At 41.8% G+C, this 19,304-nt stretch overlaps 1 protein-coding gene across 1 annotated transcript in view; it reads left to right on the top strand.

The window, feature by feature from the left end:
• The window catches only part of LOC126261545 (inter-alpha-trypsin inhibitor heavy chain H4-like), a 68,740-nt gene extending 50,324 nt beyond the window's left edge, over positions 1 to 18,416 (top strand). Inside the window, exons 13-18 of the mRNA XM_049958550.1 lie at positions 1,693 to 1,734; positions 6,067 to 6,120; positions 9,998 to 10,075; positions 11,862 to 11,980; positions 16,496 to 16,632; positions 18,205 to 18,416. Coding sequence (XP_049814507.1) covers positions 1,693 to 1,734; positions 6,067 to 6,120; positions 9,998 to 10,075; positions 11,862 to 11,980; positions 16,496 to 16,632; positions 18,205 to 18,256 — 482 coding nt within the window. The 3' untranslated portion in view covers positions 18,257 to 18,416. The remainder of the gene's footprint in view (positions 1 to 1,692; positions 1,735 to 6,066; positions 6,121 to 9,997; positions 10,076 to 11,861; positions 11,981 to 16,495; positions 16,633 to 18,204) is intronic.
• Positions 18,417 to 19,304: the final 888 nt, after the last annotated feature.

Below are 19,304 nucleotides of genomic sequence, written 5' to 3'. Positions count from 1 at the left end.
TGTAGACAGAATATAAAGAAATATTCCCATAACAATTTTACAGTTCTTTGCATAATTGTTTGCATAACTCTTTGCATTACTGCTCGTGTAAATTTCATGGGCAGCGCGTGCGTATCTCGGATCCGCTACAGCCTTCCGCTCGCAGTGACCTGTGGCCAGATATGCGCGGGCCAGGTCATAAAAAAAAGATAAAGACATTTTCTTCTGTAGTAACTTATACATACACAGCGCATGTGCAGTTCCTCAACAATATCAACACAAATAAACAAGATGGACCGTACATTCAGTCGGCTACGCTGATAAGCTAGTGTCCGCATCTGGAACACTACAAACTATACGTGACAATGACACTTCACATGAAATCGTGATTTTAAATTTAGTGACAGTCGGAGCGGCAAAAGCAGTTTCTCAAAAGTGATTCCCATCTCTATACTACTTCCACTTCGTCTTACTGGTAGGCCTACAAGACAAAATTCTTTACGGAATAAGAAACTCTTGCTGTAAAGCATGGACTTTGTCCATTACTATTTGAAATAATATCGAACATACTCGATATTCGCTGTTTAGAGGATGCTGATGAAAAAGTGCCTATAGAACGTCTCCCACAAGAAAACGACATTAGGTTCTTTGTCACTGTGTTTGTACACGGAAGTAGAAATCTTAAACATTTTTTAAAATTCCTAGCTTTAACTTTACATTTTAAGAAATTTATAACTGATTTCTCTCTCCTTTTCTGAAAATGTCAGATATAGCTAGGAATATATCATTTTCAGCTAAGTATCTGTCTCTTCTCACAATAGAAATCTGAGTTTCGGTTTCTTCGTATTTATCATCTCTAATTGAAATCGAAAGCAAATCTGGATGTTTTCCGAATAATTGGAAAGTTTTCATTTGTAACACGACAGTCAAAACATACAACAGATAATTAAAATTGCTACAGTTCATTAATGCTTTTTCTTGTAAGTGAAACGCAGCTTTCTGATGACGAACAAAATGTTCGAAATTTGTAACGGCAAGGAACAATAAAATGATCCGGAAATAAGCCTTCGACTTAGTTGTTCCTAGTTGTCTTTAAAGGTATCTAAACTGAGACACTTTTCACATAAAAATACGTTGTTGTAGCGTATGGTCCATTGATGCTTGATACTAATCTCCATAGTAAGTTATTGTGAACTTAATGTGTGCATGATTCAGTGATACTACATTGCATTTGCTTCCAGTGTACTCTTTTGCGGATTTCCCATGGGTCAAATTCAACTTCAGTACACTGCTGTGCTCCGTAGTGCTCCTCAACTCTATTTGAACGTTTGATATCCTTAGAACTATTTGGTTAAATAAAGGATGTAAAGATGGCCAATAGCGATTAAAAATAAATTACAGTTCCGTCTATAATGACGAGAGTAACAGAAAAAAAAACACAGGGGAAAACGTTTTCGCACAAGAAATTTGTTTCAGCTGTGGACCCACGTGGACAATTTACACACTATTTGGTACTTCATCCGAAATTCTGTCGAAATACTCAAATCATGATAAATGGAATATTCATTCAAGGCAAAAATCTGACTTTTTGTACGGATTCAGTAGTTCAAACGATTTGTTCCGTTATTTTAGTAATGAACTGATGAAAAATTTACCGACACATACTTTTTGTTATTCACTGTGTAAATAATAGATTCATGTTTTTCTTTACAGCATTTGCAACTTCTGGCTTCAGCCCTAACATCTTAGCGTTAGGTAAGTACTTCCAGGTACATGTTATCTTTATGTGTTCCTATTCCACATACATAAGCTATAATTTTAAGTTCTGTGCATTGTATCAATTATACGCGAAGCGTATAGTATTAGAACTGGTACTTGCGTGTTTTTTTTTTTTCTTATGGCTTATATTGCATAGCAGTTTTCCTCTATTATGCATGCATTTAACTTAGTTGTCGTAATTAGGGGTTTATAACCTTCAGCTTCGATTTTGTATGCTCATAACTTTCATTAATTTTTTCTTCGCATACATCACAGCAACGCTTATTGCAGCATGGTCCTCTGGGTTAAGATGCAGGACACGTGAGCACAAAGTCTTATAATTTTGAAGAAATGTATCTGCAGTTTGTGAATACGATTGCACATCAGCTGTTTACGTGGTTAGTGACTCATGAAAATTGGTGCCGGACGATGATTCGAAACCGGATTTCCCACTTATAGCAAGCTGTCACATTAATCACTTCGACTATCACTCTGCGCCTCGCAGAACTATTCAATCTTCCGTAAGGCAGTTTCCATGTCTTATGCTCGCTCGCACACATTTTCATGCGATTCCCGCACAGCGATGGAGATTATTATCCCCACCGTATTCGCCTTCCGGGGGATATAATACAGGTTTGCACTGTCTGTATTTCTTGGTTTCTGTAGAATACCATATAATGGTTTGAGTCCCGGTCCGGCACAAATTTTCATGAGTCACTCACTAATCATTTGCACAGCTGATGTATATTGGTATTCGAAAATTGCGGATACGTTTCTTCAGTTTAATATGCGTACAGATCGTCGGCAGTGACGGTTGCGTTGGGTATGCATGCATGTCCGAAGGACGTCGTATGGTACTATACAGGCACTGAAAAACACAGACGCTGTAAACCTTTCTTATAATTTTCCTCTCTTGACTGTTAACATTGGCCGGCCGGAGTGGCCGAGCGGTTCTAGGCGCTACAGTCCGGAACCGCGCGACCGCTACGGTCGCAGGTTCGAATCTTGCCTCGGGCATGGATGTGTGTGATGTCCTTAGGTTAGTTAGGTTTAAGTAGTTCTGAGTTCTAGGGGACTGATGACCTCAGAAGTTAAGTCCCATAGTGCTCAGAGCCATTTGAACCAGTGTTAACATTGTTTACTCTTCACAAGCTCGCGAGCATTTTACAGTTTGGATGCATTTCATTACCTTGATGATAATCAATTGACAACTAATCGTTCTATGAATTTTTCTTCGAAACAAAAAGAACGAAGTAAGAGTGTTTTCTTAGTGCAGCCACAACATTCTCTTTTCCCGCTTGATTAGATAGTCTGTCATTAATTCTTGCATTAAATGCTGCCTTCATAGAACATAGAGGGTGTAACAGGTATTATTGCAGACTTTTTTTTACATGCTATACCGTAATACACATGTACAAACTTCAGTGTGTTGGTTGTTTTTTCACTGCGTCGCACAGTCTTCCCACACACACGTCACAAACTTTACAACCTGATGTTTTCTGCATGGTCGCCTGTCAGTATAGATTAAATGTTTTGCGTCCATGCGTCCACACTTAGCCACCTGACCCGCTGCCCAGCGGAAAATAAGCATTAATGGCTTGTTCTTGTTACTTTTAGTTGGAGGTACTAAACAACTTAAAACATACTGCTCTTGATAGGTATTAGTACGCAAATGACATAAATATTGATGAAATGTTGTGTACTGAACCGTTCTCAGCCACCAATGGTAATATCCGCACTTATACGCATTACATCCTGTATTTTTATATGGATACATTATCACTCTTTGTTTAAAACATGGAAAATTGTAGGCAAAACCATAATATGTCAGTTACCGTAGCAAATTTCCATTTGCATAATGGACTCGCATTCCTTGGCAGTGCCCTCCATTGTGAAAAAGTACAGTAGTCTTGTGGCCCGAGTACATAGATCGTAATTCTCAAATTACTTCGCTGCTTATGAAAGTGCTTCAAACACTCTCTGTATTGGTTTGCAAAAGATCTGGCATCATTCGTATAAAGGTTTTTCCTTTCTGTCTCTCCTGCTACAGTTTTGGAAACACACACACACACACACACACACACACACACACAGAGAGAGAGAGAGAGAGAGAGAGAGAGAGAGAGAGAGAGAGAGATCTGAGTATGTGAGGTAAATATTACACTGAAACTATGTCTCAGACCAAAGATATTTTATTCTGTCAGCATACAGCCAATGTCATTGTTTTACTCAAGTGATAAAAACACACTGATAAGCCAAACAATTATGTCCACTGCCGACTGTGAAATCGAATACCAACTGATGGCGTTGCAGGCACGTGACGCTGTAAAGAACCTGACTAGTGCAGCAGAGGCTATTGGGGAATCATTCTTTCAACGACACGGGCCGCAAATGGAGAAATGCGCTGATATAAACCTGTTTGATGGGGGCAGATTTTTAGTGCATGAAGCTTGGACACAAGCATCTCGTAAACGGTGTAGCTGATCGGCTGTCCGCACGCTACTGTCGTGAGAATCTATGGATGGTCGTTTGAGGACGGCGAAACCGCGAATACGCGTCAAGGTGTTGGACGTCGACATCACGTCACACCTCGAGCAATTCGGACGCTTGCCCGCTCTGTAAATCAGGGTAGACGGCGATCTGTGACATATTTGACGACAGAGTGCACTGCTGGTGCAGGCGCAAGTGCTTCGGAGCACACCACTCATCGAACATTACTGAACATGGACGAGCCGTAAATGTTTCCACGTTGCCTCCACGACTCAGGGAATTACGAGTGTAATGGCCACGGAATCATCTAGACTGAGGCGTAGAACGGTGCAAACGTGTTGCCTGGCCAGATGAGCCACTTTTATTGTTACACTACATCGATAGGCGCGTGCGGTTGCGCTGTCATCGAAGCGAACAGCAGGTCGAAACATGTGCCGTCGCACAGGCGCAGACAGATAGGGGCCCTATCATGCTATGGCAGACGTCCACCTGCGTCAACCGTGGGACCTGTTGTAATAATCGGAGGCACTTCGATAACTGTGGACTACTTCAACGCTGTTGCGGACCACCGGCATCTTTTGATGGTTGAGCTCTTCACAAAAGGCGATGGTATCTTCCAGAAGGATAATGATCCACACCACAAGGCCAAAATGTTTCTACAGTCGTTTGATAAGTATGATAGTGAACTCATTTTAGTGCCAACGGCAACAATTACGCCTGAGCCGGGACCCATTTGTGACGCCCCCAGCCGCTAGCTGCAAGTCCACAAACCACCGGGCAGTAATGTACCAGTATTGCGTGACCAGAGGTAAGCCAACACGCTATTAAGCATGTGGTTATAATCTGTGGGCTCACAAGTGTATCCCCTCTGAGGTCATCCGGACGATAATATAGCTGTAGCATGTCGTCTCGACGCAAATGGAAATTTGGAGCGAATTTATCTTGTTTAAGTCCTATGCCGTGATATGAGAGGGAAAGGGTGATTGTGCTACTGAATATTTCGGCGAAATCAACTCCGTGTAAAATGATGGCTCCAACAATTTAGGTGATCACAGACCTGTGGCGAGGAGCGTCGCCCTGCAATTAAATTACCGGTGCGAATGACTTGAATCCGTCCCGTTTCAAATCATTTAACATGTCCTGATCTTTGATGCCTGTCACTTTTGACTAGTGAAACAAATACACAAATGTGTCTGGAAATCCGCACCGTCGGAACTATCTCGTTCCTTTGTCTGACAGTGGTGTGCAACCTTACATGTTTTACGACGTGCTAAGAGGGTTGTTCCTCAAACAGGCGAGGTTGTTCCGTTAGTCAAAGAGTTTCCCCTGAAAAATGGGTACCCTGCGACCAAGCATGTCTAAAGCCCCTGTTGGTAAAGTTTTTGCGGCAAACAGCATTTATGCGTTTCTGAAAAATTTATCTTAGTAATGCACGTGCCATGCCGAGCTGTGAACTGGTAATTTCTATAGCTATTTTGAGTCTCATCCCAATTACCTCATCGTCAAATTTTAAATAGGCAGCAACTGCCAAGATGTACTTAACGCAACTGGTACCCCTCACATTACCTTGTATAGACACGACTCATGTCATTTTGCTGTTTACTTGCAGGGACCTGGAGCCGCATGCGTTCTTTTGTGTATACTTCCCCTGTGAATACTTTGGCATATATTCGAGCAGCACAAATATCTTTGGCGCTCTGTCGGAATTTCCTAGTACTGAGAGATTGCATTAATTACGTTATTAACAGCCTTGGAAAAATTCTTAGTTTCTAAAGCTATTAACGAGTTTTGAAGCTTGTGTTTACTTTCACATGAATGTCGTCTGCTTTTGTTTTACAGCACGACCTGTGCCTTCCCGACTATCCCTACCTTTATGCTGTTCTCCTGCTCTGGGTGAGTTCCATGTTTCTTTATTTGAGTCAAATGAAATATAAAAACCAAAGTGCTTGTTTTTGTGAGACCAGACACAGGACAACTTAGCCGAGACCGTAATCTTTGTAAAATTATTTACGTACCAACGAAAGATGAAATAATCTTGGTTTTACCTGCATCTGATTCTACATCAGTACTGTGCAAAGCAACGCACGGTGCGGCGATGCACCAGAATCAAGATATGTCTTCCTAGTCCATTCGAAAGCCAGTGGTGGGAAAAATGCTTTTCGAAATACACTACTGGCCATTAAAATTGCTACACCACGAAGATGACGTGCTGCAGAAGTGAAATTTAACCGACAGGAAGAAGATGCTGTGATATGCAAATGATTAGCTCTTCAGAGCATTCACACAAGGTCGGCGCCGGTGGCGACACCTACAACGTGCTGACAAGAGGAAAGTTTCCAACCGATTTCTCGTACTCAAACAGTAATTGACCGGCGTTGCCTGGTGAAAAGTTGTTGTGATGCCACGTGTAAGGAAGAGAAATGCGTACCATCACGTTTACGACTTTGATAAAGGTCGGACTTTATCCTATCGCGATTGCGGTTTATCGTATCGCGACATTGCTGCTTGTGTTGGTCGAGATCCAATGACTGTTAGCAGAATATGGAATCAGTGGGTTCAGGAGGGTAATACGGAACGCCGTGCAGGATCCCAACGGGCTCGTATCACTAGCAGTCGAGATGACAGGCATTTTATCCGCACGGCTGTAACGGATCGTGCAGCCACGTCTCGATCCCTGAGTCAACAGAACGTTTGCAAGACAACAACCGTCTGCACGAACAGTTCGACGACATTTGCACCAGCACGGACTGTCAGATCAGAACCATGGCTGCGGTTACCCTTGACGCTGCATCACAGACAGGAGCGCCTGAGATGGTGTACTCAACGACGAACGTGGGTACACGAATGGCAAAACGTCATTTTTTCGGATGAATCCAGGTTATTTTTACAGCATCATGATGATCGCATTCGTGTTTGGCGACATCACGGTGAGCGCACACTGGAAGCGTGTATTCGTCATCGCCATACTGGCGTATCACCCGGCGTGATGGTATGGGGTGCCATTGGTTACACCTCTCGGTCACTCTTGTTCACATTGACGGCAATTTGGGCAGTGGACTTTAGATTTCAGATGTGTTACGACCCGTGGCTCTACCCTTCATTCGATCCCTGCGAAACCCTACATTTCAGCAGGATAATGCACGACCGCATGTTGCAGGTCCTGTACGGGCCTTTCTGGATACAGAAAAACTTCGACTGCTGCCCTGGCCAGCAAATTCTCCATATCTCTCACCAATTGAAAACGTCTGGTCAATGGTGGCTCGTCACAATACGCCAGTCACTACTCTTGGTGAACTGTGGTATCGTGTTGAAGCTGCATGGGCAGCTGTACCTGTACACGCCATCCAAGCTCTGTTTGACTCAATGCCCAGGCGTATCAAGACCGTTATTACGGCCAGAGGTGGTTGTTCTGGGTACCGATTTCTCAGGATCTGTGCACCCAAATTGCGTGAAAATGTAATCTCATGTCAGTTCTAGTATAATATATTTTCCGATGAATACCCGTTAATCATCTGCATTTCTTCTTGGTGTAGCAATTTTAATGACCAGTAGTGTACTTCCAGATAAATTCCTTTCACTGTCGTTATCATGAGATACGTATGGCAGGAAACAACGTATTTTTGATTCATTTCTGAACCTAAGCTCTCGCATTTATGAATATGAGCTTTCGTGTGGTGCACAACTTCTTTCTTCTAGAGTCTTCCACTAAACAAGGTTCAAAGTTACTTAGATCCGCTCCGACTGTCGTTATAAACCCGTTAAAATTAAAAGGTTCCACTTTCAGTTTCCTTCATCTCCTTTATTAATGGAAGTTGACACGTTCCTACACAGATAGATTAAGTCGGCAATAATTATGTCTTGTGTTTTGTGCCCTATCTCCTTCCAACATGGGTTATTCCTCCCTATTATTCCTCCACAAATTCCCAGTCTGGTTGTCTTCGGCTTCATAACTAGATCCAAGGAGTCGTTCGATATCAGATCGCTTCCTGTGGATTTCAATGCATATTTGACGGTTGTGACTGATTCTAATGTTTACTAAATTATGATGTAATAACAGAATACCGAATATCTGGTTTCTTCATGTGACACGGTACTCAATGCAAAGGAAAAGTCTCTGGTTGGTACACCTTTCTACGATGCTTGGAAAAGTATAAAGCGTTGTTATTGATAATTATTATCAACTACTTAAAGCCGAAATTAACGGATAGTTTGTATGGTATTTAGTTACAACTTTTCTGGTAACTGTGCTCTCAAAATCAGTTTATCTGCCCTCAGTCTCTCACTACCCCCCACCCCTCTCTCTCTATCCCAGCTGATGTTCCACACGTCTCCTCTATTAGCCTTGATGAATTGCATAATGAGCTTGATCAATCATGGTAAAAGTTTTTCATTCGACAATGGACTCTGGTGAAAGTAACATCTCAGGTGTCAACATGTACGTTGTTATTAAGCTTCTCTTGACGTTCCTGATAGGAGTTTTATGTCTGTGCTATAAGGTGTTAGGCATTGGAAACCGGTTCCCTCAGTACTGTTACTATGTTTTCACAATCATATCCGTGAGAGAGTGTTACTAATTTGATAACCTTGTTGGGATGGTAATCATCAAAGTAAAGGCTAGATATTGTCAAGAACTTTCAATCAGCAACTTTCAATCAGCAACTTTCACTTCCTATTTGATTTGGTAGTAATGACCATCGAGATAAATAAGAGACGTGGTACTGGAAGATGCTTTCCATCGCTCTATTTGGGAGTGAAACGGTAGAGATGTGGATTGAAAGTGGCGTCTTGTACCCTGAAATTCTAAAATTTTACTGCAGAGGAATCATATAGATGTAGATTTACTCAAAACTTTACGTCGAATGTCTGTTAGTGCAAATATTTCAGTACACATTAGACACTCTCTCTCAAATGCAAGAACTAGTGAATTGATGTGCAGCAGTTCCTTTTGTAGCCTTGATTTCCAAGTTGGATATTTCCTATAATTCGGTCCTGGCAAACCGGCCCAGTGCTCCAGGAAAAGTCAAATAAATCATTTATAAAAAGTCCTTTTCATAGTCACGGAGGAGCTTCTTTTTTATATGAAAGAATTGAAATCTGCTATTTGTATTCACGACTGAAGTAATGCGTTTGTTGTATATGAAATACAAAAACTTTTGTTTTTGTGTTACATTATAGGAGCTATATCCCAAGGATTCGAGACACAAATCTCTATTATGTGAATAAAAGTCAAATATGAACATTCCATGCAAGTTTAACGTTATGGAATAAAATAAATCCATATGATCTCGTGAACATGTATTAAATTATGGTGTCTCAAATTCATTTTAAGAGACTTTTGAAACATTTCTTCAATTCAGTCGAAGTGTTGATCAGTGTAATTTAATTCCGGGAGGTTGTTGAATACGTGGGGAACCATATATGTGATTCACTCAAATTCCAAAATCTCGGTATATTTTCAAGATTAATCTAATTCCCGGAGGTATCTGTCGCATTAGAACAGAAACGGTGTATGTCCAGTTGCTGCAATATTCCTGGATCATCGCAACATGCATTCTTTAGACACACCGCAAACATGACGATTTTACTGTAACTCTTGAGCAGTGTAAATATCAGTGCCTCTCTGTTGAAATTTCTTATTATAGTGGATACGTAAGGCTTTTGCTGGGAATAACCCGAAAATATTTCTAGGTTGTAAAGGTACAAACAAATGTTGATGTATGTTACTTGTAAGTTGAGATTTCAATGAATGACATATGCTTTTACTTTGCAGTGCTTCCTGAGGCAGTAAAAGTTTCTTCTGGTCCATATGTAACCACAACTTTACACCCTGGTGTTGTGGCTTTTGTTGGTGAGTTGCGTGTTAGAAGTTCTGATTTCACTGAAATAAAAGACACTGCCCAAACTACATGGACCTAAGATGTTAGAACACATGCCTGCTACTTTCCACTAGTCTTAACAACACCAGTTGTTGGAGAAATTTGTGAAATTGACTCTTTATCGGAATATGTATCACTGAACGATGTAACCTGTCTGTTGGCGCAGATTTTTCGGTTCTTAACGGAAACTTCCGTGAACCCACAAGTTGTGAAATCCTTACCAGCTCTTCTCTTTAGGCACACTTCTTGATTTTATATTGTCGATAATCACTGTTCAGAGCAATGCCCTAAAAATCGTACAATTGTAAATGATATTTTTCGCAGATAAAATGGATATTTCCAATATCTCACCAATCAGTCGAAGTCGTCCGCATACTTCACTCACAGAAAACCAGTGAATCATGAAAAAAAAATCTATCCGTTCTCGCAACTTCATTACTAACTAAGATACAGGCATCACTTTGTTTTTCCTTAATGGAATTCTGATATTTTTTCCGCCAAAATAGTAGATCTCGATCACACAAACCCAGTGATACAAAACTTTTGCTAATCTAACAAGAAATCATGGAATAAAAGTAACTGAATTTTTGGATTTCTTGTGCTGAAAGGTACGAGATATTTTACATCCCAGATTCCCAGACAAAGAAATCTAACGCCATCATTTAGGCGATCGTACTGAATATCTCTGAATAGGACTGCCACTTCCTACCCACAGGTTTGGAAACAGGTGGTTGAAAGTGTCTCTCCCTGCTGAAGAATTATGAACAGGTCATCTATCATGATGGACAAGCAACATTTAACGTGATCTCAAACGCATATTTTCTAATAAAGAGGGTGCATTATTCATTAAGAAATGTGTGTCATTTCCCCCGTTTAGAGTACTGTAAATGAAACAAGTGCTAAACATGTGCTGTACGGCTACTCCACACCACACATCCGCACTCTGCGGTCGTTCATTAGTCACTTGATGAAGCCGATGTGGGTTAACCAACGACCAGTAGTGAACGATTCTCAAACTTATAACTTCGTGATCTGTCAACGACGCCTATTCAGGAAGGAATACAGTCTCCAGAGTATTTATTATCTTACTGCCGAACCCAGTGACAGTATTCAAAACGAGGATGAAACTCTGATGTAGCAAAATAAAGAAATACTGATATTTTTGCCTGTGAAGAGTATGCAGACTTCCTCTTTGGCTGATACAAACTACTCTTTGTATTTGACAAGAAGTGACCTACGGATCTATTGCAGTGTCTGAGGAAAACGGTACTTCCGCAGGTTCGTTGATGGCAGTCTTGTGTTGAATAAATTTTCTTGGGCAAAACTTCCAGCCTCGCGCTTTTCATTGTTTCAACGAAGGTAGGAGGTACTTTCAGCGTCTACCTGGGAACCGTGCAGTATACAGTCCTGCTGCTCTTCTTGTCGACCAATCCTTCATAATTAAATGGCGTTGTGAACCTAAAATATGTTCTGCGCTTATTAATTGAGCTGCGAGGAGATATTGCTCTAGTTTCATGAATCCCTGGTTACCGTTCATCTACGTGTAAACAGTTTAGAAGTATCTATATCGGGTGGAAAGCAATTTTAGATCAGTGATTTAGCCACCTCCCGCTGTATATTAGTGTGACATGGCTAAATTCCGTTGCTACTCATTAATTATCAGTAGAGCTTAAACCAGAAACTGAAAGTAGTTTTACCTTTATTTTTTTTTTGTCGCTTGTTATACACAGAAGACCATTGATGTTGATTGCGTTACAGGACAACCGCAGACCCTGAACATATCGGAGATCACGTGGCTGGGTGGCGTCTCGAACTCCTCACACGTCACACTAGAAGTGAATGGCACGGCAGAGACCTACGAGCTGGCTTTCAACAAGGTAAGGAAGTAGTTCACAGTATGTAGAACTAACACGGCCCCATATCGTTTTAGTTTTGTGACGGTAGATCATTTAGATGCGTGTACGTGTATTAAGGGTAATAATAGCACTTTGTTTCTGTTCAAATCGTATTACCTATAGTTACGCGAAAGTGTCACCTGTGGAAGTCAATTGTCTAACGTCCAGAGTGGTGCAAGTAGCTTTCCAAAGTGAGGATAGAATATGAACTATTATTAGAATTTTGATGGACATACGACAACGGTTCAGCACTGTAAATTCTGGCTATTTTTTGACAATTACTTATATCTTACCCAAAAATATCATCTACTTCATAGTTTTACTGTTGCTCCTCAAGACCTGCGCGTACAGGTTTCTACCACATGGACCACTATACTGATGAGTCTTCGGTCACCCTGCTGAATACATTTTCTGTAACGTGAAGATAAGCGCATAATGTGAAAACACAACTTGGAGGTTTTATAATCGGGTTGCCTTTCGGAATAGGTTCACAGTGCAAATTAGTGTGTTCATTCGCGGCGTAACTGTAGGTTCCGTAAGTCAGGGGATTCCGTCAAACAGATTTTCTTAGATCTTACACGCACTGTTCTAAAGCGTACTTCACGATGTAGTCAGCAGATTTTATTGACCTGTTGCAGAGGCCTTCCGTTGCATATAAGTAAGCTGCCCAAAGAAGCTTCGCACTAACCTTGTAACATGAATATTTCGTTTTTTTTTTTCTTTTTAACCGAAATGGTGGCCCTGGATACTCTTCTGATCACCAGAAATTGCTAAGTACAGCCAAGTGTGTGATGGAGGTCAAAGTAAATCTGATTTTTCAGTGCATGTGACTAAACCGCGGAATCTTCAAGCGTGCTGTGGAAATCGCGTTTTGTGTCGACTGTCCCCTCGTATTGGTCGCACGCAGTCGACAGCACCTGTTGATGATACGAAAATTATGGCTCGTAAGTACCCCGAGGAGGCCTGCCCCGCTAGCCGCGCGGTCTAACGCGCTGCTATCCAAGCGGGAAGGCATGCCGGTCCCCGGCACAAATCCGCCTGGCGTATTAGTGTCGAGGTATGGTGTGCTGCCCAGCCTGTGGATGGCTTTTTAAGGTGGTTTTCCATCTACCTCGGCGAATGCGGGCTAGTTCCCCTATTCCGCTTCAGTTACACTATGTCGGCGATTGCTGAGCAAACACTATCACCACGTGCGCGTACTCCATAATGGTTCTACCATGCAAATATTTGGGATTACACTCGTCTGGAATGAGACATTCCGGGGGGAGGGAGGGGGGGGGGGTTTCACTGCGGGCCGAATCGCGCATTAACCCTGGGTTCGGTGTGGGGCGTCGGTGGGGTGGGTGGACTGCTGTGGCCTGTTGTGGGGTTGTGAACCACTGAAGTCTACTGGGAACGAAGCCTCTCCGTCGTTTCTAGGTCTCCGATTTAATACACAATATAGAAAATACACAATACACCCCGACGAGGCTGCAGCAGAATTGGACGGTGCCTTGTTGGAGACAACTGGGAGGACTCTGACGGGCAAAAGTGTATCTATCTGCCTCCACTCGGCCATTACGACCTCTAGGCATTCATTACAAACAACATTACAAACGCCATAACCCAATGATACACCAAGAACATAACAAGGGAACGTCGGGAATCGAATCTCAAGCACTGTTCTCGGGTTCTCTTTGCCAACGTGTACAGAGTTTGTATGACGTCAGGTCATCGCGGTAGAAAACTTCCGAGGCATCCGTGCACCACTGCACTTCTCAGACATGAAGTCCCAGGTGTGGAGCATGGAGAAGGGTTAGCTAAGTTTTATGCCGGTATCGTGTATGTATGCCAGACACCTCGGGGAAGAAACCTCCAACATATTGTTCCGTTCTGTATATTAAATTTAGGCGATACTCAAGGCGATAACCCAGGAGAACAATGTGCCATCATCGTGAACACCTTCATCCAGCAAGCAGCAATCAACCAAATGGGATGGTCTACAGTATCTGCTGACATTGACTAACCGTCCTTGCTTTTAGTTGAAAATTGCAGTGCATCGTCGCAGAAATCCTCCTCATACACTGGATGACCTCCAGAAGTTGTGCAGCAAATAGAGTCACACCAACAAATGATGAGCAACAGTATGTAGATAGAGTAGAACGCTCGAAATTTTTGGGTGTACATATTGATGAGAACTTGAACTGGAAGAAGTATATTACCGAACATCTCAAACAATTATGTTCAGCAACTTTTGCTCTTGTGCAATTGGTAATCCCCGAAACAAACGTATCAAACTCCTCACGTATTTTACATATTTCAACTCAGTTATTTCTTATGGGATATTTTTATGGGGTGACTCATTACCTACTGCACAAAATTGAGCAATAAGAATAACATGTGGCGTTAACCAACGGCCGTCACCTCTTCAAGGAGCTAGGTATTTTAACTACGCCGTCGCAACATATATATTCGCTAATGAAATTCGTCATAAATAGTCCACCACAATTTGAGAAAAACAGTGATGCAGATACCTAGAACACTATAGGGAAAAAATGACCTGTATTACCCATTGTGACAACTGTCAGTGTCTCAGAAACAAGTTCAATATACAGCAACAATTGTTTTGTATAATTTACGCAATGATACAAAATGTCTGATAGGTAACTAAGTAAGTTTTAAATCTAATTGAAAATCAATTGTCCTGGGCAGCTATATTTATTCCAGCCACAAATCTTTAATTAAAACAGTTAGAAAAAAAGAAAATTAAGTGTAGTTACATGAGTAGGACTAAAAATGATAACGTGTGAACTAATGTTAACACTAATGATGTATACATGTCCTGTAAACTTACTCGTTCCACATCATTTCGATGAAAACATCGTTCAGATAATCAAGGAAAATGTAAGTAACTAACGAACAGGTTTGAGCAGCACCTCGACGACGACAAAGATACTGTTAGATCGTGTTGCAATGCGCGGATTTGAGGAACACAGTTTTGAATTTTACCCGACAGCAGATTTTTGTTTCCACAGATGTACCAATATGAGCACTTTCTAACAGATTGCCACTAATTTATGGGCCTAGGCTTTCACAACCCGAGTCTAAGTCTGTAAGACTGTTTCTTTTTTTTTAGTGTGTGTGAATTTCTAAGGGACCAAACTGCTGAGGTCATCGGCCCCTAGACTTACACACTACGTAAACCAACTTACACAATCTTATGCTCAGAACAACATACACACCCATGCCCGAGGGAGGACTCGAACCTCCGGCGGGAGGGGCCGCGCAATCCGTGCATGGCGCCCAGACCGCGCGGCCACTCCGCGCGGCTCAGTAAGACCGTTCAGTGAGTGTCATTGTACTATATAAAACGGCAGATATTACGGCATTTTTGAACGCAACGTCGTTTATCAACCTAGCGAGAACTGCCTGAGATAATTATTCTCACTCTGCTGGTCTTGGTGATTTTCGCTTGTGAGCCGCAGAAGTAAAATAAATATGACGGTCCCTACGTGAGTTACCATGCTTTTAAAATGAAAACGGGTGTATAATCAAAAAGATAATGTAAAGGAGTATTAGATGGGAGAGGGGGGAAGCCCTATGACGGTATCGGAAGCCGCCGTCTTGGGTGCAAACAGAAGTCCATATGACGTTTCAGATAGAAATATAATTACACGAGAAAACAATTGTGCCACAACATTTCGAATCAGTCTCCGGGTATTTGATTTTTCTTTTCTGGATCGACTCTTTGCGTCTGGGTTTCATCGGTTGACGTTCAGTTTGAGCTCAAGTTTCATCTGAAGTCATGATTTTATGGAGAAAAGGTTCACCTTCAGTCTCGTAACGCAACGATATTTCCTGGTAAATGTCAAGCCTGCTACCCCTCATTTGAGAAACGAGCAGACGCCACTGAGAACAAGTCTCTCGATACTCATACTGTGTGATAATAGAGAAACACGCTCTTGCGAAATTCAAGTTATGCTAAGAATATCCCGTTGAATTATGCTTCAATGTGCATAAAATACATTTTTACAATTAAAACGAAAAAACAGATGAGTTTAAAAGAGAGCACTGTAAATATTGACGAATTTTCTTATTAAATGCTGCTGAATTTGAATAGAGTTTTTAGGAAATACGTGTGAAATTTTTGAGGTAACAGAGTAAGAAATTGGCAACTCCATACATTATCTGATCAAAAGCATATGAACGGGTATGTAGTTGCGAGCTGACCACTGGATGTAACTAGGGATATTCGTTTACGTAACGATATAGTTGCGCAAACAAATTAATGTGGGCCACAGGAAACCAAACCACGAACACGTTTAGCGACAGTGTCTTTTATGGATCACTCGAATTTCTGCGCCCAACAGCTTGACAGGCAAACTTCAACGATAATTAACTCTGAAATAACGTGTCGAGGAGATCGTTTCGGGGAGACTGCTGTCTTAGAGCAGATGTAAATTTTGAAATAAACGTACTAGACACTTCAAACTGAAAGGCTTTTCGTTTCCTTCACAGACGGAGTCGCAGCTGGAGGAGTGCGCGACCCCTGACGGAGGTCACGGGCAGTGCCGCCACCTGGCCAACTGCGTGCTGCCCAACTTCACTGACAGCCTGGATGACTTCCTGCCCTACCTCTGTGTGGTCGACGGCAGGTCAGTAGCTGCTTCTAATACAGAATTACTTTCAACAACGTTGTGGCGTCATTTGTGCAGAATGCAAGCCCTCGTGTCTTGTTCATTGTATTTCTACAGGTACCTTAGTCACTGAATCACAATAGGTTGACGCTGTTTTTAAGGGATCTATGTAAATACAGACTGCGGACAACCTTTCAACCGAAACGAGGTCTTCCCTCTCGGTAATTCATGGGAAACGTTTCTCGTCGGCGCTCTGTGAGAAACTGGTCCTCTTCGCTTCCTGTCCTTCCTTAACCTGCCCTCCATTTTAATAACCAGCCACATAATTTGTAAGCACTGACGATGTGCTGACTCGACGTTTCCTACATTTTTATCTTACATGCAGAAGTTTTTTCTAAGAATGGCGCTATTTTGCTGATTGTCTTATCTACGAAACTTGATGGATTTACTCCACAGTACATCTCTGTGTGTCATGTGTTTACAATTTTAACACAGAAACAGTGACACTCAGACAGTCAGAATTATGTCAACGGCTCGCCTTGAGGAAGGCCTTACGCTGAATTACCAAAATATCGAAAGATAAATATCGAAAGCTAAAGAAAGCTGTTCCTTATGTATGTCGGGAGGAATATGTTTCAGATTAAATCTTATAATAATGTTCTGCCAAGAACCAAAGAAAAATTAGTTTCACGGGATTTGTCGTAGTCCCATGTCGGAAGAAAATATTTCAGAATAATTTAAAATGCCAATGACAATATGATCCTGAATCATATGCTAAACCGAAAATCCTGATTCGTACTGTACGGTGTCTCAGCTATCACAGGCTGTAAGTGATCAAAAGAATCCGAAAATTGTCCCCTAACTGAACATGTTATTTCACTGAAAACAAACTACAATCAGTGAGGAACCAATTTTTCAGTGTAGAGCAACTCGCTTTCAATTACTAACGACAGTTTTTGATACAGCAACAAACTCCTTTCACACACTGTGTAAACAGAGGAGAAGTTAGAATGGTAGGAAGAAGCCTTGCCGTATATACAACGCTCCTTTCGAAGTTTCCTTAATTTTGCCCGCGTTTTGGGTTTTAAATGCTGAGGTCACAGCCACATGAGTTTCTTATTAACGTCTGTTTTGTGGATCTTTGTATACCAGCAGAAACATTTTATTGTTACAATCGGAAAGTACAGGGAAATATCGATTCAGAATGACGTTTCAACGTTACCTAGAGCTTAGTAGAAAACACGATTTAAGTAGCATATCTGTACAAAAAATCTGCAACAATCTGTCAATGACGCATTCACTTGTCCATAGTTGTAATGCTACAATCTGAATATGAACTGCCTCAACACAGAACCGCTCATTTTGAATGGCAAGATCATATATTAGTTTCACGACTGCTTAGTGGTTGTAGTTCTTTTACAAATTCCTTAACGTAGAAATGTTGCGTGTTCGTCATCGGTTTCACGATCAGAGAAATTACTGAACAGGAGAGATGCGGAGGAGTGAGAACCACTCAGGCACCTTCTTTGTTCTAGTAAATGAATAGACTACGCACTCGTTTTTTGAATAACTTTTGTATTTCTGTTCCAGTTACGTCGGAGCTTGTTGTCCGGACAACACAGTTCCCCCCATGATCACCTGATGAGCCGTATGCCGACTGCCGAGACCGCTAATCTAAGCAGAGGTTTGTTCCAGATATTGCCTCCCAGAGCTGTGGAGAGCAAACCAGGAATTGCTGAATCATTTGTATTGTTATCTTCCGGTTATTATTCACAGAAATTAAATATTGTCACAACAGAAAAGTAGTTACACTTTATTTGCATAATATCGGTTTCCTTCCCTGAATGCTCCCTTATCGCTTCAGCACTTTACTATACCAATAGTCAAACGACACAAAGCCAAGTTTTGTTTGCTTATGCAATATCACCGACGTAAAACAGAGTCCTGATACAGTCATGGCGAAGTAACACAATACACCTCTACATCATTGCAAATACAAATACTAATCACAGTTGATATTCATCTCTCAACGAAGAAGATAGCATAGACCACCACCGAAAGGCTAAAGAAATTGATGGAATCTGTACGAGAAAATGAGTTTCAGACGTAAAGGACTTCCCAACCCTGCTGTTAAGCAAACCTCTATAATTTTTTCGCAGGCTCACATGCACAATGAGGACCAGCGAAGGCATCGCCCGCGGCTCTGTCGAAACTGACACGAGCTAGGTAGACTGAAGTGCATTCAGGCTGCACTGGTTAACATGTGCGAAACCCCTTGTATGGAGTAAGCTATCTAGTTCCAGAAACTAACTGTGAACCTGGCACACCTTCCCTGACTGTAGTTCCAAAAAGTGGAGACTAAAGCAAAACTTCATTTTAATACGACTGGAACGTGTCTAATAGAAACAATCGTTCAGTAGACACAATAATTGCCCGCCCAGTTAGCAGTGCGGTCTAACGCACGACTTTCCAGATTGGAAGAAGCGTCTGGTCGCCGGCCCGAATCCTACCGGCGGACTTGGGTCGAGGTTCGGTGAGCCGGCCAGTCTGTGGATGTTTTTAGGCGATTTTCCATCTGCCTCGGCGAATGCTGGCTGGTTCCCCTTATTCCACCTCAGCTACACTATGTCGGCGATTGCTGCGTAAACAAGTACTCCACGTCCGCGTATACTACCATTACTCTATCACGC

Source organism: Schistocerca nitens, chromosome 1, assembly GCF_023898315.1.
Source record: "Schistocerca nitens isolate TAMUIC-IGC-003100 chromosome 1, iqSchNite1.1, whole genome shotgun sequence".
NCBI classification, from domain to species: Eukaryota; Metazoa; Arthropoda; class Insecta; order Orthoptera; family Acrididae; genus Schistocerca; species Schistocerca nitens.
This window is presented reverse-complemented; position numbering and strand designations above follow the sequence as displayed.